Source organism: Ursus arctos, unplaced genomic scaffold, assembly GCF_023065955.2.
Source record: "Ursus arctos isolate Adak ecotype North America unplaced genomic scaffold, UrsArc2.0 scaffold_24, whole genome shotgun sequence".
Taxonomy (NCBI): Eukaryota; Metazoa; Chordata; class Mammalia; order Carnivora; family Ursidae; genus Ursus; species Ursus arctos.
In genome coordinates, this window is record NW_026622919.1 from 13,833,112 (window position 1) to 13,854,418 (window position 21,307).

The window sequence follows — 21,307 nt, forward strand, 5'->3', positions numbered from 1 at the left end:
CCTCGTAATGTAAACAATACATTGATTTTCAACTTTTAGAATCAAGCTATAGACAAAGCACAGAAAGATTTAATTTAAAACTGGAAGTAAAACTTGGATTCAAGAAGGGCGGTGGGAAAATGATTCTCTGAGCTTAGTTCTCATTTGCTGTAACAGGATTGAGTGATATAAATTTGATAAAACAAGAAATAGAAGTGTAAGATATCTACCTTCAAAGTAATTGGTCCTAGGGAGCCTGGGCTTCAGGTGGGGTAAAGATCCTCGAGGAGAGAGGACCACGACTCACTTTAAGCCTCTCCCTGCTTTTTAATTCGCACCTCATGCAGTTCTTCCTCCAATTAAATTTCTAAAATTGCTTTTTTTTCTTAAATTGGACAGGCTTTAGCCTTTGGTGGTAACTGTGAGGTGGAAGCTGGGGGGTTTGAATCCCACCCTGCTGCCAGGCTTGCAGGCAGAACCCAGAGTGGTGATGGTAGCAGCTGCCGATGGAGAGGAGAGTGTCCTTGGGCCTGTGACAAAACCAAGGAATTAGGGAAAGGAGAGTAGGAGGCCCAGGGGCTGGGTCTGCACAGTAAAGGGGCCACTTCGGAGAGCCTGCCACCTAGTTATTTCTCGTAGCTTTTTATTTTATTTGAGTTTACATCATTTTCATTAAGAAACGCAGGAGCAAATTGAGAAGTTTGCTCAGTTCTATGAAATGAAATGTGAGATTTTAGGGAATTTTTGTTGATTTCCAGGGTTAAGGCAGAATGAGACATATATGTAGCCATTCATTGAAATTTGATTGATTTATGGGTTTCCAGTATTTCCTTTTGCCATATTTTCCCCATTTTTAATTTATGATCTCCAGCATTTTTTGCACATTATTTTCATTACTGTACTTTGTTATAATTCATCATTTATACCATCCATGTTCTTTCTTTTCTTACAGATTCTGATATCTTTAGTCTGAATTTTTAACTGGAATCAGAACTGGATGTTGGGGTCACTCTTTCTTTTATTGTACCACGTGATTACCTAATTCAAAATTGCCCCCCAAAGTTCATATTAGTTAATATAATTTTTTAATGTTAAAAATATATGTATAGTAGTAAACAGTTTATTCTAGCAGCCATGTTGAACAATGTATTTAAGAATTGTAAACTCCTGGAATACTGTATTTATATACACACTATTGCAATAGACCATACTTTGACTTAGTCCTGGTAACTGTACAGTAATTTGGTTTTACTAACGAAAGTTGTGAATAAAACTGTGAAACTAGAAAGGAGACTTTCTGGACTTTAATAGAAAAATGTGATTTTAATACTGCTATTTCTTTTTTAATATAATTTTTTCTTCATATTCCCCCAAATCAATGTAAATAAGCGTACACACACACACACACACACACACACACGTCTTTACTGCAGTGGTAATACTTCTATAAATGTTTCTATCTGTCCCTCTGGCTAAAAATGTGTAATCTTTATTAGATGAATATATATACATATATATATATTTTAATAATGGCCTTTTCCAGTGAACTATCATGTTTCAGTGTACAGTGAAAATTTCTATTTTAGGTTAAAAATTTCTTACTCGTTCTCCTATATTTGCTTGCCAAGGGTGAATGAAAGAACATGGCTGCTTCCCCCAGACAAACCGACCTTGGCATCCACATAAAGCATCATTGTTCTCAAAAATGAAGGGTGCTTAATTGTTCCCTTTTTTCTGTATTCTGTAGGTCTCATAACAACAAGCTACAGTCTACAGCTTCTTAAAGTTCAGCGTGTTAACCTAACATAAAACGCAGCAAGAATCTGGTTGTCTGAACTATTTTAAATTAAGGAGCCAGATGTTTTTAGTCAGGTTATCCTGACAAGACTTGACCTAAACTTCGTTTTTATTGGTCATAACAGTCCAATTATATTCTTGGCCAATTTTGTCCAACGGACAAGGGAAAAGCAAAGTCAACGACACCATTATCTTGTCAAGATCAAATGGTTTTACTATTGTGGCAGAAGCGGGAAAACTGTGTTTATTGAAAAAAAAAAAAAGAAAAAAGAAAGCAAGAAAAAAAGATAATATGGGGTCAAGTGTAACTCCATGGAAATGCCACGTCTGCTCTTCAGTGAAGAAGCTGGTTTAGAGTCTCACAGAAAACTTTTGACTGTATTTATTTATTGTTGCAAAAAAGATGCTTTTTTATTGCTGCCCTCATTTGTCAGCTAATTATTTTTTCTTATAAAATTCAGCCCTGGTTACATGTAATCCATTCTGTATCTTATCATGATTCCTGTAGGTAAAAGTACAAGACGACCTCTAGATGTCTTTTCTTTCTATGAAAGGAGCTGCTATGTACACATGTGCACACACACACACACACACACACAACTGGGAATCAACAATGAGTTTATTGTTCATGGTAGATAAAAATTAAGCTTGCATAAAGGTTGGGCTAAGTGGTCCTGGACTACAGACTCTGTTGCCTTGACTATAACAGTAAAATTTGTCATTTACTCTGCACCAGGCTAAACTGAGTAAAATCTATTTGAAGGTATCTTGTTTGTAAACATTTGTCAGATTCTAATTTTTTTTCTTTTTGTATTAAAATTCAACTATGGATGTATATGAAACTAAATAAATGGAGATCATTTTTCTCCCACAGATGGTGTCTTTGAATGTGCGCTAATGGTTGTCTGTAAGCCTTGGAGGGGAAAGGGAGGGCTGCAAGGGAAATAGAAGGCTGAAGAATTCAATTGTACCTGGGTTTCCCCAGGACAGCAGTGGCCCTTCGTTTATAATTCCCAGCCCGCTGTCATCACATCAGAGAAGAATCTTGAGGGGTGCTAATCCTGTTGCATCAGTTGATTATACTAATAAAAAGGGCAATGTGGCAAAATACACATTGCCTTCATCTGTACATTATAGAATCCCAGGCAAATGATCAGTTACTTATATTTTACAGCTACTGATATTTTATGCAGGGCATTTTTTAAATCACTTCATCCATTTTGTATTTTTTGTTGGTAGGTTGAGTTGTTTGGGGGGTTTTTTCCACATAAGAAAAAGTGTAAGCGGCAGGGGGGAAGTGGAAACAGCAGAGGAAGGTGTATTTTGCATGTTTTTCCTTTCGGTGTTCTAACCTTACACGTTGTATTACCTACCGCATTGTATCAATAGCTTCTGTGAGATCCGCCATAGTGGGTTTATGCAGCGTTGCAAAAATTTTACTAGATTTTGCACTAATTCGTATTAGCTTTGTCCTACCAATTTCTGGAATTTGTCAAATCATGTTTTTAAGAAGTTTCCTTCTGTTTAATATCACCCTGCTATGCAAAACCTTCCCGGGACCTTAGTTTCTTAAAAGAAAGATGTTGCTCTGGTTCCCAGTTCTTCCTTATCCCAGACTCAGGTGTGCAGGTTATTCTGGGTTAATTTTATCTCATGAAGCCCATTCCTTTTTGTACATAAAAATGTCACTTATAAACCTATGCTTACAAAACTTAAAGAGACTAATTGCTCAATATGAAAACATGGAAACAAAGTTTTGCTTAAAATACTAACATGGGAGTAGTCAAATACAGGTTATTTTGTCCTTTTACTTTTAAAAAAAATGTTACCTGTTGTATGCACTGTGCTGATGCAAGAATCCTACATATTAATGAATTATAAAATCATTCTGCATCTCGTCACGTCACAGTATTTCTGTACTATTTATTCGTATAGAGAGAGAGATATAGATATATATGGGCTTAATCATTTAAAACTTGTTGCGGCAAGAATTTTCCTGCCTGTAGGCAATAGATTGCTATGTTTTTAACAGATTGTGGCAAATTCTAAACAGCAATTCTTTTTGTACGTAATAGGACATTTCATCCTAGAAAAATAAAGTAATGTTTTTGACATTGGATTTGGTGCAGTTTCTAATGAAACAGTGGTTTGGTTGGTTGATATATTTTCTGTAGCCGTTGGCATTGCCAAATTGTACCAAAAAGGGTAAACTTTATGGGAATCCTCAGACCAGGAAGATACTAATTTCATATGTGTATTTAATAGTATAAAGCCTTTTGCAGTTTCTATCACCATATAAATAGACATTTTATAGTTTTATCTACTACAGAGCTTTGGTCTTGTTTCAAAAGTAATTTTTGAAAAACATTCTTATAACACAAGGAGTTTCGAAAGCTGCTTTTCTATGAGTATCCTTTGACAAGCTCCTGCTATTCAATAAGATAGACATATCACAGCTATTTTACTTTGAATAATCCAAGTAGTAGAATGCACATTTGTGATATGCGGTTAGGATTTTTCTACCTAGTCTTTAGACTTGTAAATACATGTAATTTGCATCAGATTTCCTTGGCTAAAAGTATTATCGGTGCTTGTTATGTTTTATCTGCCAAGTTCACAAGCCTTGAAAACCTTTCATAGTAAGTATTTTCATAATATTGGTAAGGTTTTTTTCTCCCATCCAGAGTCTGCAGGATTTGTATTTTCGCTAATGTCCTGCAGTAGGTTAAAAAAAAAAAAAAAAAAAAAAAAACAACTTTCAGAGATCTTTTTCTAAAGTAAAACAGTTGTCTTTTTATATTTCAAATGGTCTGGAGTGTTAGAGACCCTGAGATTTGCCGTTGTTTATAATCTACCTTCCCAGAATCTGTAAATTGAGATTCTTTCCCTCTTTGTATTCATCTGTGTGTGTTTCTGATATTAGCCAGCCTGGTGTCACCTGCTAAACGTGCACGGACGGACGGGCTGAGCTAGACAGAGCTAAGCGGTGATTGTCAGCTCCCACTCTTCGTTATTGAGGCTCTTCCTTGGAAGCCTCCAGTTTCTCGTCCACAAAGAATGGTGCTATCTTATGGACAGAGCAGTGTCTTGTAAGTGCTTCGGGGGAAAGAGCCAGCTGGGAAGTATTTTTAATAATCTGAAATATTCTGAGGTGCTTCTGGATACTTTGAGTCAGCTACCAAAAAGGACATTTCTTATAAGATCACATGCCCATTTGATCCAATTTGGACCCAATTCAACTAAAGAAAAGCTTAAATGATAAAGTCCTGGACGTGAAATTGGGTGGCAGTTGCCGGGTCAGTTTCTACGTGCGTTTGATCAACCTTGAAAATGACTGAAGGGAAATACAAACAGTGCCAAGTGAGATCTTTAAAAACATAAAAGTACCAAATAAAGGTATATATTTTTTATAGACCTAAAAGCAAGACAAGTACATTTTTCCTTGAGTTCTAACAGCTTAATTCAAAGGAGGGATGCTGCTGAGTCAAGGCAGTGGAGCGTTTTACTGATGAGGGACGATTACATGGCACATGGCCTTTTATAGTCTTTGGAGCACAAATCCACGTGCAGGGAAAAATCTTTCAGTGGGACAAAAGGATTGAGAACTATAGTGAATTTGCCACTTAAAATTTTCCATAAAATTAAAGATTGCATCCAAGGTACTGACTGAATGGTTGAAAATGAGATTCTTCATACCCTTTTTTGCCTGACCCGGGATTATCCATTTGCTCGCTGCCTTCGGTGCACCCCGCCCCCACCGCTCTTCTACCCCGCTGGAGCCTCACCTGTCTCATCGCGACCTGGTCTTGAATGATGGCCCTAACTCTGACTGGGCAGTTTCTAAAAAGCTGGCCTGCTTGTGTTTGCCCATGCGTACACACTGTATGACCTCCAGCTGTCACACAGATGACACGATTCTGTCACTGGGTGTGCTTCCAAAGCTTCTCAGAAACAGTACCATCAAAGTGGTCTCATCAAACCCTAACCCTCAGGCTTACGTAAAAGTGGTTTAACTCCTCTCCACGTCCTAACTTGAGACCATCTAACCAATAATTTATCGATTTGGCCATTTTGCAATTTTCCTCACCATGTTAGTCAAGATCACCACTTAGCCTTTTCACATTTAAAAATTCGGCTTTGGTTTTTGTGACTGGTGCTACTTATGTCTCAATGTTTATAATAAAAAAAAAAAACAAAAAAACCAAGCCAGACGCTCTTCAATCTCTGCTTACCCTATTGCCGATAGTTCGTGTTATAATTAATGCAGTTGATTCATTCCCAAGAAGCAATTCCAGCATGATTTTTAGTAAGTCTGGGCAAGACTCGTTTTCGGAAAATTTTCTAAAAATCCCTCAGTAATGCTTTACCACAGCATAGTCAGAAACTCTCAGATGTTAATTTTTTCTCTTTGCCCCCTGTTTGGGACAAATAAGGTAAGAGTATCTCCCATCACAATCAGATGTTACGTCTTACGCTACTGCTACTAGCTTCCTTGGGGGTGCTCTACTCTCCTGTCCGAAACATCCTTTAGGTATATTGTGCTTCTGTATGGTCATTCAAGACCCATCTTGAGCTCCCTGAGCACTTCTCTGAGACCGGAATAGGCTGGGTTTTTTTTTTTTCCTCCTTGGTGCAGTTCCTGTTTATCTTTCCTTAGGCAATAATCTTCAACTGTGGATTATCCGTATCTCTAGTCAAGTGTTTCAAATTAACTGATGTACAGCTTGGTCTTCTGAAAAAAAAATTGTTAATGTCTTTGGGGACTTAAGTATAAAAATCAATCTTAAATTCAGCTAGTGATTAAACCTTTTCCAAACCAACTGGAAAAATGTTGGAAATTAACATACTTGCAAGCTGTCATTGAATATTGGTTCCAGTGTTTTTGGAGTAAGTTTGAGAAAGGCTTTTTCCCAAACCTTTAGAGCTCCGTGAGGCTAAAAAAACCAGGTGCATCCAAGATCTGATTTCAAGGCAAGATTTACTACTTTACAAACACAAACATGATACTTGGTCTTAATAGAAAAATGACATCAGATACACCCAGAATATGTTTAGCATTGGGATAGCTGCCAGTTTGGCACAAAACATACGTTTTTAGGAGCAGGGAGGCATGAAAATAAACTTTCTTACATTCTGGTACATCAGGAACACTTGTTTGAATAATATTTTGCTTGAATTAAGCCCGTTAGTACTCTTTAAGTATAAAACTGTAATACTTGTCTTGAGTTCTGACCCTAGTGTTTGATCTAAATGACATTTCATATGTGTCTTTTGACTAGTGCACTGTTATGTACAAAATTTTAAAATGTGATGGTTTTAGTATGAAACTTGGTTTGATACGTGATATAACCTATTCAAAGCTGTATATTTAAAATCAAGGAAATGTGTTTTTTGTGAACTATTTCTACTGAAGAATGTATTTAAATTAAAATAATTAAAAATAAACCACATGAAGCAGTGATCTGCTAACTGGACAGGTCAGTTATCTGAGCCGTGTGAATAATTGCCACTAGAGTTGAGTAACTTTGCCAGGGAGCTCAGAAGCATATCACTGAAGAGGCATTTTGCAAATAAGAAAGTGGCAACTTCAAGATTAGAGTTGGAACTACACAGTTCCAGAAGGAGCTGTGTGCCCTACTCCACAGGAGGACCCCGTTCCGTGAAGACAGACCTCTCTTGTCTTGTTGCTGAATGCGACAAGTCTCTCATAATCCAGAAGTGCAAGGGTAGTACATTTCAGACGCATTGGGTGTGAATTGCACTTTGAACTTGCCCATCCCTTTTTCGGTTAAATCTCTTCACATAGCTGCTGCTGCTCCCGAGCAGTCCATCTCCTGGCCGGAGCCGTCCTCTCAGGACCTGAAGCAGAGCGGTAGGGAGCTGGCGTCTCTTATGGTAGATGTGGCCCATCACAATATACCTGCTGCCTGAAAGAAAGGAACCAACATGTAAATAGTGTCTTAAATGCCAAGAAACAGTAAAAATGCAAGGCCGTCAAGGAATCCCTAAGCTTAAATCTATGATTTTGCTGCACTCGTTGGATCTCAGACGTTTCACCCTTAAACAACAGGTGGAAACAGTCTAGTGACCTTTAGAAGATAACCAAACAGACCGTAACCAGCCAACATCACAGAACAAAGGTCTTGATCACAATGTATGAGGAGGATTTTCCAGAGCACACCTCTAGGAAGATGTGGGAGTGGATATCCCCCCCCTCCAAAAAAAGACCATTCTAAACTTTTTCTAAAAGCCTCTTCTGTGTCCCTCTAGCAACGTTGTTTCGTCACTCCATTTGCCAACAAATACCTGAGTGCCCGCTTTGTCAAACGATGCTGTTCCCACCTTTAACCAGAGGCACCGGGAGGCTGATGGAGCGTAAATCGGAGTGGCAGAAATAATACCTGTCGTCTAAATTCTATTCATTTTAGAATACTCCTCCCCCCCCCCAAAAAAAAAACGGTACTGGGGTAACGAACAGACCAGGCTGTGGCATCCAAGTTACAAGTGGGTCAGATCAGTTCAATACCAGGTTTAAATTCTGGACATGGCTTATTGCAGCTGGAGGAGTCTAGGGCTAATATGTGGACTCGGAAGAAAAACCCGTCCGGAGTGATGTACAGGCGGTTCATCTTGTACAGCCCATCCCGGTCCACCAGCAGAGTCACCAGCCGGATCCCTGTGCCCAGCACGTCCACGTCATGCACGATTCCGTTCACTGCTGCTTTCAAAAAACAAAAAGTTTGGAGAAGGGCATAACGCTCATTTCCTCTCTTTCCCCAGTGAGTTTTGCACACATCACGAAAGAGTCCACATGGGTCTGGGGCCTGCAGGATCGAGTGAGTGGGTTTCTCCAGGGTCTGCCCTAGGGGAGTCCGCGAGCACAGCCTGGCGCTCTGGGCTCGGAAAGGCTCGCCTCGCGGTCTGGGCTCTGCAGCCCGGGCCCGGGAGGAGCTGCGGGGCGGGGCTCACCGAATTCGCTCGCGCAGTAGGACTCGCGCTCGTCCAGATCCACCCTGCAGGCGCGCGCGCAAGACTCGGCGCCGGGCTCCGCGTCCCTCCGCGGCTGGCTGAGGCGCGGCGGCGGCGCGGGCGCGGGCCCGGAGGGCGGCGCGGCGGCGCGCGGCCGGTTGGGGTGGGCGGGGCCGGCGGGAGACTCCGCGGCGCGCGCGGAGGGCCGCGCGGCTGGGAAGCGCAGGGCCCGGGCGCGTGAGCGCCGCGGGGAGTCCTCCAGCGCGGGCACGCGGCGCGGCGAGGCGCGGTTCTCGGCCTGCGCGAGGCGGGGGCTCGGCGGGCCGGCGGGCGCGCGCGCGGCCTCCCGGAAGCCCGCCTGGTTCTCGGCGGGCGGCGGGGGCTTCCGGCGTCGCGGGTCGGACCAAGCGCGGGGAGCGGCTTCGGCCGCGCGCGGCCGCCGCGGTACCTCAGGGACCGGCTGCGCCCGGGGCCCCGGCGTCTCCTCCGCACTCGGGCCGCCGCCGGGGTCGGGCTGCCTGTTGTGGGGCGGCGAGGCTGTAGGGGGAAAAAGAGGAGAGGCCGGGGAGGCCGTCAGGGGAGGAGAGGCTGGGGCGTGGGGGAAGAAGTCGAGTGGGCAGGGCAGGGGCTGGGGGGAAGGTTAGAGGAGGGGAGGAGAAGCCGAGAGGGGAGGGGAGACCCTGTGGGGAGGGCAGGGGAGGCCGAGTGCGGAGGGGACGAGTAGCGGGCGAGGTTGGGGGGGGTGGGAAGGCGGGCGGAGGGTCGGAGAGGCCGATGGGCGGGCGGGAGAAGAAAGGGCTCTGGGAGGGGAGAGGAGATGGGGACAATGTAAACTTAGCAAGCACCTGCGAGAGGAGCGATGGCGGGGGTGCGGGGGAGGGGGTCCGGGAGACCTGGAAGTGAAGGCAGGGGAACGGGAGGAGGAGAGGAAGGCGCCCCTCTGGTAAGGGGAGGGAAGCCTCAGCTTCAGGTCCGAGTGGAGCACAGGTTTTCCTAGGCCCCGGGGGGAAGACAGAGATGAGGGTCTTGCCCTCTAAGAATGTGGCCAACTAAGAAAAATTTTCTCACCACATGGGAACATTTCATTTTGTTAAGAAACCTTTTCAAATCTATAGCTTTTAAAATTGCAACAACCTATTTGTTCTAGGACTAAACACTACTGTCAACTGTGGTTAAATAACAAACTCTTTTTGCCGTTTCTTTAATATATATATAAACATCCGCCTTTTTGCTATGTACAGTTTGTTGAGAAAGTACCAAGAGCAAACCCCAGGGGGAAAGGTCTCATATTACAGGTTCTCCTAATTGTTTAAGCGCCCCTGACAACAGAACTATTTGGTTTTCCCATCCGTGTTTACACTGTCATCTTGGTCTCTGTGAGTGGATTTTTTATCTGGCTTCTTGGACACCACTTACTAGTAAACCACAGCTAAGAAATATTTTTAAAGCATGGCTGGGAGGCCGAGGCCCCTGGTTGAGTATAAACGCACACACACACCGCTTCTATTTCCCCCTTCCCTGGTGGAGAAAAAATCTCTTAAATGATACGGCATGAAAACAAATTTTTAAAATTATTCATGATTTCCCCCAGCTCTGCAGACAGGTTAGTGAGCAAACTTCAGCCAGCTTGGAAGCTGGGCAACTTTCCATGCCCAGTTACACAATATCACCTCCCCGTTTGCCTGGGTCCCAGTGCCCTCCAAAGAGGCACAAGAACCTGTCTTTATTTTTCTTTTTCTGTTGTCTCAACGGCTGGTTTTCTGCATTTCTCTCCTCTTGCATCGAAGAGCTTGGTCTGCCTGTTCGCAGCTCTTGCAACACTGCATTTAAAGTGATTTATGTTGCCCAATTGACAATCTCCTTTAAAATCGGCTTTCACCCAGCAATAATAGCTGGTTATAGTTCATGTTTTTGCAGAGAGGTTGATTCTGACTCATCGTGTCCAACGCTGTCCCATACACAGCTGAATAAAGTTCTGGTAGGTATCCAATTCCTGACTGTCAACTGTTGACCTCACAACTGCTTCCCCATTGATATCACCATCTGTTGTCATGGGAAAGACTGTCTGATATTTGGGTTAAATGCCACTGAAGTCATTCAATTTCCATGTGGAAAAATAACCCAAAGTAAATTGCCCTGTGAGGTACGGAAGCTGTTTTTCCCAGAGATAGTGAATCGAGCAGAACATCCAAATAAAAGCAAAACAAAAACCTCCCCGCAGGGAATCCCTTACTACGTTGTTTCATTCCCTCAGTAACTTATTTTCATCTCATGCATGAAACTCTGTGTGTGTGTGTTTTAAAGACTCAGGTATCCCCCGGGCCATTCGTTGGGGCTTGCAGCGAGCGGGGAGAAATGTCCGATTTGGGCTCCCCTCCGGCGTCAGCCGCGGCGGGCGCACCCAGCGCCTCGGATCGCCCGCGGGACCCGGGCCCCGGCGCAGGGCGGACCCCGCGCTCCTCCCGGCGCCCGCAGCGTCCTGCGAGCCCGGCCCGCACGGCGCCCGAAAGGCATGCCGCGACCCCTTTTGACACTTTCCCTCCTCTGTGATGGAGCAACTACTTAACATGCAAAGTTTTCTCCAGCCTGCCCGGCTCGCTCGAGATCATTGCAGTAGCTGAACTGGCTTCTTTCCGAAACGGCTGCCAGGACACACAAAATCTTGGGGACACAGTTTGCTCCTTTCGAACACGAACACGGACCCGGAGTCCCCTCTCCTGCACACTCTGACCCCTTTCTCGTCCCGCCCTTCAGCGCGCCCTCTCCCCCTGTCCCCCACCCCCCACCCCACCCCTGCTCCTCTCCCAGGACTCAGCATTTCACCGATCCTACCTTTTCTCTCCGCCACTGGGGCTTCGGGAGATGATCCAACGATCAAACAGAGAAGCCAGAAAGCTCTAGCTGTCATTTTCGTAGACACGGTTCCCAGGCTCTAAAACTGAGCCTGGGCTTTTGCTCTTTCTCTCCCCCCACCCCTTCTCCACACCCCCACCCCCGTTCATGCTAATGAGGGGCAGCCTTTGGGGAAACGGGAATCACTCACTGAACAGACCATTGGAACAAAACCGAGCTGCAGGGATTTCTCCCACTTCCTAAGGGGGGACAACCACATGGCCTCTCCAAGTTGTCCCTGCGAATGTCTGTGGGCAGTGACAACATCAGATCCTCAACTTGAAACCCGTGTGGCTTTGCGGGACTGGGGTAGGGGGGAGGAGAGGGTGGGGCAAGTGGAGAGAATAAGGGTGTTAAGGGGCTGAGGGACAGGGTGGGGGAGAAGGAGTGATAGGAAGTTTTTTCCAGATTAAGTCAACAACAAATAGGCAGATGAGTGCTGAAGACAACTTGGGCTTGTGGAAGGGATTCAAGATGACAGGAAAAATTCATCGGGGAATGTGTCAGGGGTTCTGAGAGAAACCAAGCCTAGGTTTGGTTAAACTATTTTACTATATATGCCATTTTTATATTCTAGAACCAGAAGGAAAAAGAGCCTTCAGCAAAATAGTCGCTCTTCTCCCTTCTCCTTTCCCTTCTTCCTCCCTTCCTCCCTTCTTTCCTTCCTCCCTTCCTCCCTTCTTTCCTTCCTCCCTTCCTCCCTTCTTTCCTTCCTCCCTCCCTCCCTCCCTCCCTTCCTCCCTTCCTCCCTTCTTTCCTTCCTCCCTCCCTCCCTCCCTCCCTCCCTCCCTTCCTCCCTCCCTCCCTCCCTTCCTCCCTTCTTCCCTCCCTCCCTCCCTTCCTCCCTTCTTTCCTCCCTCCCTCCCTCCCTCCCTCCCTTCCTCCCTTCTTTCCTTCCTCCCTCCCTTCCTCCCTTCTTTCCTTCCTCCCTCCCTCCCTTCCTCCCTTCTTTCCTTCCTCCCTCCCTCCCTCCCTTCCTCCCTTCTTTCCTTCCTCCTTCCCTCCCTTCCTCCCTTCTTTCCTTCCTCCCTCCCTCCCTTTCTTTCTTCTTTCCTTCCTCCCTCCCTCCCTTCCTCCCTTCTTTCCTTCCTCCCTCCCTCCCTCCCTTTCTTCCTTCCTTTCTTTTTCTTTCCTCTCTCTCAATCGAAATTAGTATCTCCTTGGCTAGACTCATCAAGCCCATGCTGAGTGCCTTTTACCCAACCAGGTGCTAGGAGAGAAAAATGAGGAAAACACCTCTCCAGCGCTCTCATGATGGCTCCTCTCCTAGAGAAAGGTAGATCTTTTGTTTTTCTCTCTCTCTTTCTTTATTAGAAAAATAAACTCATTCACGGCTTAGGTCCGAATTCTTGAAACGACTCTGTGTATGAGTCCTGAGCTAAGGACCCTCTTCCTCAGATTGAACAGAAATAGCATTCACCAAGGGGGGGGGGGGAGCTCACCATAGTAAACCCACAGCCTCACCAATGTGTATCTCATTTCAACAGCTTCCAACCCAAAAGGAAGGGGAAATGCACTGAGGTGAAGGCATTTTATCTGAAGCATATGAGCCAAGAGTGAGATGCAGCTGCTAAAAGAAATAACAAACTTTTGCTGCGCCAATATCTTATGTCTCAAAAATAATAATGCTAGTGGACTGACCAGATTCAGGGGGGGATCGTGTTTTCAAGAAAGACACTGGAAAGCTAGGAGAACAAAGCGGAGTGAGAAGGCTTGGCTCCATCACCAAGTTCCTTCACAGGAACGGAGGCTAAGCAGCCTAGGCACGCAAAAACATTTGTGATGTTTTGTGAAAGAACCAGTAGGTAGAAGTTAGAAGGGACATGTTTAATTCCAATTTAAGAAAAGATATTCTAACAACCAAGATCTCCAAGAAAGCAGACCGCTTTGAAGGGTTGTGGCAATGGAGCCATAGTGGGTATCCAAAGAGAATAATGTCATTCACTGTAGAGCAGGGGCGCCTGGCTGGCTCAGTCGGAAGAGCACGCCTCTCTTGATCTCCGGGTGTGAGTTCAAGCCCCATGTGGGGTGTAGAGATTACCAAAAATAAATAAACTTTAAAAAAAAAAAAAGTACTGTAGAACAGTTTCCTGAATAGGTGTGCTGTGGCTTGAGGGATACAGTGAGATAAATATATTCATTGAGAGAGGAGCTGGCTAGCTAGTCACAGGCTGATGATATGTTGTAGGGATTCACTATCTTCTATAGTCTGATCCTCAACTTTCCTTAGCTTGAAACTCATGTCAATGCATCAGATTTGTGGGACTGACTTATATTAAACAAACTCATAAGAGGAAGATGTATAAACCAGACCATCATTCATTAACTAGCAATGGAGAAGATATAGTAAAGATGATTCAGCAATCTCATTATTAACCAGAAATTTGCTTATTGAGCACTAAATTGAATTCAGCATGAGGCTCATGGTGGGCTAATCTTCCTCATTTGGGTTTTAGAGGAGTGAGTTTTCTGTTTCCTCCAGAAGAGTGAATCTCTCCAGTCACTGCAAAGCCTGTGTACACCAGAGTCAGTGTCTCCAGCCTCCGGAGGCTTGTGTTCTTGAGGCCCAGTTTACAGATGTCCTCAGATCCCCTTCTGTCACATGCTCTTTCTTTAAGTCAAGTGGAATAAAATTAATTAGGCTTAAGCTTTCTCATTTACAACCACATCTCAGACATACCTGCTTGCTTGAGATTATATTCAAGTCACCCAGATCCGATTTGGGGTGTTCCCGAAACTCTTCTGTGGCAGGAATGTTGTGAATGCCCTGAAGCCCACACCCTGAAATGTAGAGGCAGAGAGCCGGCTGGATGGCTCCCACGGGCTCTTAGAGGCTTCCAGGGTGGCACCAGCCTGGAGGAACTTGCCAGAGTCCAGGGTTGGGTCTTGGGCAGCATCTGGCTCAGAAACTACACTAATGGTGGACGGCACAAAGAGCTCAGAGACTGATCCACGTAAGCCAGAACGCCGCTTATGAATTTACGACGAGAAATCAACTCAGGCAGACGTGCTACTCATGTCAGCCTGGCTAGCATGGTCTTTCTATAAACAAGCCACACGGGAAGTCAAATTATCATCGGCGTGCTTGGTAATATAAACCAGAGCAGAGAGAGTTTGTCATAGGATTGGAATGTTTAACGGTATTGGTCTTTCGTAGCCTAACGTGTCTGTCTTCATAATAGGTATATACACTTGTCTGCTGGAAGAATCTAAGAGCCTAACTGCTTTTCTCTCCCCTGCCAATTTCTGGTATTTTTAGTGTATCTTTCCGCTTAGCAAATATTTATTGAGTGTCTACTATGTGTTGTATAATAAAGAATTTGTGCCAGGTTCCTGGCATGGAGCTTCTAAAACCCTTGGAATTTCCCAGGTGACAGAAGTGTCGTAGTTACTCGTGAGCTTCCTGGATCACACCTGAGTTTTTTGCTAAGAGGTGACCCTTGGAGGGGCGCCTGGATGGCACAGCGGTTGAGTGTCTGCCTTCGGCTCAGGGCGTGATCCTGGCGTTATGGGATCGAGCCCCACATCAAGCTCCTCCGCTAGGAGCCTGCTTCTTCCTCTCCCACTCCCCCTGCTTGTGTTCCCTCTTTCACTGGCTGTCTCTATCTCTGTCGAATAAATACAATCTTTAAAAAAAAAAAAAAAAGGAGGTGACCCTTGGAGGGCTCCTTGATAGCGCCAGGATGGAAGCTCATCACCAGAAAGACCAACGTGCGATTAGAGGGGCAGAACTTTGAGCCTGCCTGACCTCCAGGGAGGGGAGAGAGGCTGTAGATTGGGTTCCATTGCATGGCCAATGATTTAATCCATCCGGCCTAGGTAATGAAACCCCAGCGAAAGCTCAGTGGCGCTGCCTGGTTGGTGAGGGGCTAGGAGGGCAATGGGCCCTAATCCACGGAAAGAGAACACGGAAGGTATGCATTTGGGGCCCTCCAGATCTCATCCTATGTGTCTCTTCGTGTAGCTTTCCTGACTTGCCTCCTGTATATTAAAATTGCAATCATAAGTAGAGTGCTTTCCTGAGTTCTGTGCGTTACAGACAATTCTCACACCTGTGGGGGATCATGAGAAGCCCCAGGTCTGTAGCCAGGTGGTCCGAAATTGGAGCGGTATCGCTGTGCAGGACGCCCCTTAAATAGTGGGGTCTTCACTAACTCTGGGTGACGAGTGCCAGAACTGAAGTTACCCATCGGTTGGTATCAAAATACTATGTTCCAGGCACTGTGTTAGAAGCCAGGAATCTCAGTCATATTCATTCTTCCAAAAAAAAGTGGAATATTTGCTTTGGTTTCCATTAGGTAAATGACGGTCACGTTCCAGTTCTTCGATTTCAGGACCATCTTGATGGCGACCAGGGTCTCCCCAAAGTCTTCAGACTTTCAAAGGTAACCCCTAGGTTTACTCCCACAGGTATCGGGCTCGATCCTGGGATGTTAGGACATAAATCCTCCCCTCACGTGGCTCACTGTGGAAAACAACATTCAGTTATAATGGGAAGTACAATTAAGGAGCTGTACGTGTTAGGGGCACCTGGGTGGCTCAGATGGTGAAGCTTCTGCCTTTGGCTCAGCTCAGGTCATGACCTCAGGGTCTTGGGATCGAGCCCATGTGGGGCTCCCAGCTCAGCGAGGAGCCTGCTTCTCCCTCTCCCTCTGTCTCCCCCTGCTTGTGCTCTCTCTGTCTCAAATGAATAAATAATATCTTTTAAAAAAAGAAGACGCTGTACCTGTTCGAGAAAAAGGTGTGGTTCACAGAACTTGGAGGCCACGTAAAGGTGGCTGGAGGTCCCACATCAACTCTGGTTTGAAAAATGACTGCGGTTCCCCAGCTTGACCAAGGAGGGCGGGGCTGCAGGAGGACCGCGGCACCTGCCGGCGGGAGTGTGAGCGATCACGAGCCCACCCAGGCCCCGGGAGCGTGGTGGCGCCCCAGGGAAGGACCCTCGAGGGAAGAAGGTGCTGGAGAGCCTCGAGGCCCTACAGACAACAGGGAGTCCAGGAGAGGTTGTGAGTAGCTGTTTTTTAAATTCTTTGTTGTATTTCCCTATCACTCTCCATTATCGTAAGGGAACATTTGGAAAACAAAGAAGGGCAGACACAAGAACTACAGAGCCCCACCGGCCTTACCACTTCTCCCCGTATTTCTTTCCAGGCTCCTTCTGGGATATCGTTCTTAACAGGTGTGGGCGGAGTGTCTACACTATTTTGGATCCTGTGTTGTTCACATGACACCATGACAGAAATGCTACCCCATTAAATGTTTTGTGCGTACAATTTTGTATCCAGCTCTTACTCAATTAAAACTGTTCAAAATACTATTTAAAAACTCGTTGGAAATGTGAAATCTCATAACTACATAATATGTGGTCATTTGGGCAAACCGTAATTTGTGACCCTTTCAGGCTGTTTACGATCGTTACTATAGTAAATCTTTCTGTGTCCCTGTCATTAGAGGAATGGGTATATTGTGACATACCGGGAGACTATTGAACAGAGTTTGGGATTTTTTTGTTTTTAAAGATTTTATTTTTACGTAATCTCTACACCCACGGTGGGGCTTTCCGGAGATGAAGAGTTGCGTGCTCTACCAGCTGAGCCAGCCAGACGTCACTAGAGCAGGGCTTCTTAACTTCGGCACTACAACCATTCAGGCCGAGGTAATTCTGTGTTGTGCAGGGCAGGACATTGACCAGTGCCCCTGGCCTTTCCACTGGACGCTAGTGCTCCCCACCTCCAGTTATAGCAGTCTACACTGTCTCCGGACGATGCCAAATGTCTCCTGGAGACAGAATCGTGAACCACATTTGTTGCTATAAACCGATGAAAATAAATGAGCTGCAGCTACAAAAGCCAAATATAGATCAACGTCATAAACGTGATCTCAAGTAAAAGAAGTCCGACGCGAACACTGTATGCTATGTAATTTCATTTCTATGGGTTCCTAAATAGACAGAACTAATCCAAGGTGCAAAAAATCAGGATATTCCGGGGAGCAGGTACTGGAAAGAGTAGGGCAGGGGTGGGGTGGTGGTTTCTGAGGGATGGAAGTGTTCTATTGATTGACCTAATAATTTTTGAAATCTTACGTAAGAAATGTTATTAGTTCATAGAGTCGAATCTGTTGGCTCTTTTTTTGTGATGATCTTCCATCACTTTATAAAAGCCTTTAAAATATATATAAGTAATACATATTCTTTGCAGAATAGATAATACAAAAGAAAAAAATCAACGACAATCCTATTATCTAGAAATAACTATTATAGATATTTTGGTGTATCAATTTCTAGACTTTTTTCTACACATATATGTGCATGTAAATATGTTACACAGTTTCTTTATATAAACGTGGGATTGGGGCACCTGGATGGCTCGGTCAGTTAAGCGTCTGCCTTCGGCTCAGGTCATGATCTCAGGGTCTTGCGATCCATCCAGCCAGCCAGCCCCACGCTGGGCTCCCTGATCAGTGGGGAGCCTGCTTCTCTCTCCCCTCTGCCCCTCCCCACTGCTTGTGCTCTCTCTCTCTTTCTCTCAAATAAATAAATAAAATATGTAAAAAAAAGTGTTAATGATATGTCAACATCTTTCTGTTTCAATAAGTATGGGATTCCATCATATGTATGTATGTATTTAGAATATTTTTTAAAGATTTTTTTTATTTACAAGTAGCCTCTATACTCGTTGTGGGGCTTGAACTCACAATCCCAAAATCAAGAGTCCCATGCTCTTCTGACTGAGCCAGCCAGGTGCCCCCATGGTCATTTTTTTTTTTTTTAAGATTATTTATTTATTTATTTAACAGAGATAGACAGCCAGCGAGAGAGGGAACACAAGCAGGGGGAGTGGGAGAGGAAGAAGCAGGCTCATAGCGGAGGAGCCTGATGTGGGGCTCGATCCCATAACGCCGGGATCACGCCCTGAGCCAAAGGCAGATGCCTAACGACTGCACTACCCAGGCGCCCCCCCCCCCCAACCCCAAGCCATGGTCATTTTTAATGACTGAATTCCTAAACATTGTATCGCTGGGTCAAATATATGATAATTTCAATGTTTTTGCTACATATTGCTGATTTGTCCCCCAAAAACATTGCCCCCAAATACTGACCAGCAATCAATGTAGGTATGTAATAATGCCTATTTCTCCATATTGGGATATCACATTATTTGTATTTTATATCCTTGCTGTTCCAAAAAGGTTTTTGTTTTGGTTTTTAAGGGTTTCTGGAATACCTGGCTGGCTCAGTCAGAGGAGCATGCGACTCTTGATCTCCAGGTTGTGAGTTTGAGCCCCACACAGGGCATAGAGATAACTTAAAAATAAAATCTTTAAAAAAATAAAGTTTCTCTTTGTTTCAATTTGTATTTCTTTGATTGCTGGTGATAGTGTAGATTTTCTCGTGGATCTATTGGCCATTTGGATTTCTTCTCTGGCGAAGAGCCTGTTCTTAGTCTTTGTCTATTTATTAGGATTTTCATTTTCTTTTCCTCTTTGGGGAGCTATTTCCAGCCTAAGAATTTTAACTCTTTGTCCACGATATATATTGCAAATATTTCCTCACAAAATTTTGTTGATTTTCAACCTGTTTGTGATTTATTGGCCAAATCAAATTTTTAAATTTTGTAGAGTAAAATCCGTCAGTCTTTTGTTTAACAATGTCCCCAGTGTCTTTGTGTCGTGCTTAGACATTCTCCAACTCAAAATTATATATATATATATATAATGCTTATATATATATCAGCCTCTATTTTTCTAGTGCTTGTAGTTAAGTCTTGATTCCATCTGGAATTTATTTGGATATGTAGTATGAGGTAAGAATCTAATTTATTTTTTTCTGAAATAACTAGAAAGTTGTCCAACCCAATTGGCAAATAAATCCATCCTTTTCTAAATTTGAGATGTCACCTTTAACATAGAGAGTATTAACTTCTAATAAATTTAGGTCTATTTTTAGATTTTCTGTTACTCTCTCTGTCTACCCCCATGCTTATATGCCCATATTGGGACATTGTTATAATTATAGTGATATTATAACACATTTTTCTTTTAAAAAATTGTCTATCACAGTGTTTTGTTTTCCCATGTGTACTCTGCTAAATTTTGAAAATTCTGTTGGATTTTTTGAATTTGCATTACATGGATAGATTCGTTTGTAAGGGAATTGACAGCTGTCCAATATTGTCTCTCTGTCCATGAAAATGGTATATCTCTATATTTCTTTGAGTCTTCTTTACCCCGTTAGAATATCCTCATTTTCTTCATCTAAGCTCTCAACACATCTGTACGTTAAATTTATTTCCTGGATACTTTGTGTTTTTGATGTAATGTAGGAAAGATCTTTTTGTCTTTTATATTTTCTTTTTTTTTAGAAATTTTGTTTATTTATATTTTTTATTTAGAGATTTTGAGAGAGAGAGAGAGAGCGCACACCAGTGGTGGGAGGGGCAGAAGCAGACTCCCCACTAAGGAGGGAGCCTGATGTAGTGCTCAGGCTCGATCCCAGGACCCTGAGATCCCAGGACCCTGAGATCCCAGGACTCTGAGCAGAAGTCTGACGTTTAACCCTCTAAGCCACCCAGGTTCCCCAGTCTTTTTTATTTTCTAACTGCTTTTGGCAGATATATAGAAAAGCTACTAATTTACATATCCATACATTTTGTATGTCCCAATTTGTGTATATCCAAAAATATTCCAGTTTTCTTTTTCTTTTTAAGTTTTAATTTATTCATTTATTTTAAGTAATCTCTACACCCAATATGGGGCTTGAACTCATGACCCTGAGAACAAGAGCCACACACTCTTCCAACTGAGCCAGCCAGGTGCCCCCCAAACTATTTTCAATTGATTTCCTTGGGTTTCCCAAAGGAAAACATGTAATCTAAAAAATATTTTGCCTCCTCTTCGCAAATCTTTAACTTCTTTATTGCATTGATAAGAACTTTCCAAACTTTGTTGAATAATATCAATCATAGTCATCATCTTTGTTTTGTTAGTATTTCCTCATGTATAGAGAATACCTCAAATGTTTCACTTTTTTTAAAAAAAGAATTTATTTATTTGAGAGAGAGAGAGAAAGAGAGTGCACACAAGAGCAGGGGGAGGGAGAAGCAGACTCCCTACTGAGCAGGGAGACCTAAGAGGGGCTCAATCCCAGGACGCTGGGATCAGGACCTGAACTGAAGGCAGACGCTTAGCCAACTGAGTCACCCAGGTGCCCCAAATGTTTCACTTTCAAGTGGCTAAACACTTAATTTTGCTTCAAGTTCATTAAGTTGTTTTTATCTGTATTCCTACACCATTTTCACCTTTAGAATCTATCGAATATTCCTATTCTTTTGTCACTTCCTTAATATTGATCTTCTTTGTAAGCTCTACACCCAGTGTGGGGCTGGAACTCACAACTCCAAGATCAAGAGTCCCGTGCTCTACCAGTGAGCCAGCGAGGCACCCCTAAATAGTGCTCTTCTGATGGTGTCTTCTATATATCTTATCTTCATCATCATTTTAATCTCTTGATCTTTTTCCTTTTCTTTTTAATTTTTTTTTTAGTTTTTCAGTTTTATTTATTTTTCTAAAGTAATCTCTACACCCAACATTGTGCTCAAACTTAGAACTCCAAGATCAAGAGGTGCACACCCCTCTGACTGAGCCAGCCAAGCACCCCTTTTTCTTTTTC

At 43.8% G+C, this 21,307-nt stretch overlaps 2 protein-coding genes and 1 long non-coding RNA gene across 26 annotated transcripts in view; 2 read left to right on the forward strand and 1 right to left on the reverse strand.

Annotated features, from left to right (window-relative positions):
• The window catches only part of BPTF (bromodomain PHD finger transcription factor), a 145,002-nt gene extending 141,112 nt beyond the window's left edge, over positions 1–3,890 (forward strand). For 17 of the 23 annotated variants that reach the window (XM_026512443.4, XM_026512444.4, XM_026512437.4 and 14 more), the window contains one exon: positions 1,727–3,890. In XM_026512443.4, the coding sequence (XP_026368228.2) occupies positions 1,727–1,763 (37 nt within the window). In that variant the 3' untranslated portion in view covers positions 1,764–3,890. Of the gene's footprint in view, positions 1–931 lie in introns of all 23 variants that reach the window. The other 6 variants (XM_026512438.4, XM_048225661.2, XM_048225673.2 and 3 more) reach the window with 1 other exon arrangement.
• A 2,847-nt stretch (positions 3,891–6,737) lies between these two features.
• Positions 6,738–11,938, reverse strand: CUNH17orf58 (chromosome unknown C17orf58 homolog). 2 transcript variants are annotated; one of them, XM_048225712.2, is made up of 4 exons: positions 11,578–11,938; positions 8,746–9,282; positions 8,303–8,494; positions 6,738–7,703 (listed from the first exon to the last, which is right to left on the reverse strand). In XM_048225712.2, exons 1-4 carry the CDS (start codon positions 11,651–11,653, stop codon positions 7,513–7,515), a joined length of 996 nt encoding a protein of 331 aa, XP_048081669.1. In that variant the 5' UTR covers positions 11,654–11,938; the 3' UTR covers positions 6,738–7,512. The 2 variants fall into 2 exon arrangements, with proteins under 2 accessions (XP_048081669.1, XP_026368235.1); XM_026512450.4 differs by lacking the exon at positions 8,746–9,282 and having other exon boundaries at positions 11,578–11,922.
• On the forward strand, positions 9,657–16,943 carry LOC113265263 (uncharacterized). The gene is made up of 5 exons (XR_003319977.4): positions 9,657–10,723; positions 12,845–12,913; positions 15,936–16,022; positions 16,352–16,643; positions 16,789–16,943. It is a non-coding gene; the product is annotated as an uncharacterized LOC113265263 (long non-coding RNA).
• The last annotated feature ends 4,364 nt before the right edge of the window (positions 16,944–21,307 follow it).

Coding starts and splice junctions, on each gene's coding strand:
- CUNH17orf58 (XM_048225712.2), bottom strand. CDS start 11,653: ATGACAGCTAGAGCTTTCTGGCTTCTCTGTTTGATCGTTGGATCATCT. Junction 8,495..8,745: donor CTACTGCGCGAGCGAATTCG/GTGAGCCCCGCC, acceptor TTTTGAAAGCAG/CAGTGAACGGAATCGTGCAT. Junction 7,704..8,302: donor ATGTCCAGAATTTAAACCTG/GTATTGAACTGA, acceptor CCTTTCTTTCAG/GCAGCAGGTATATTGTGATG.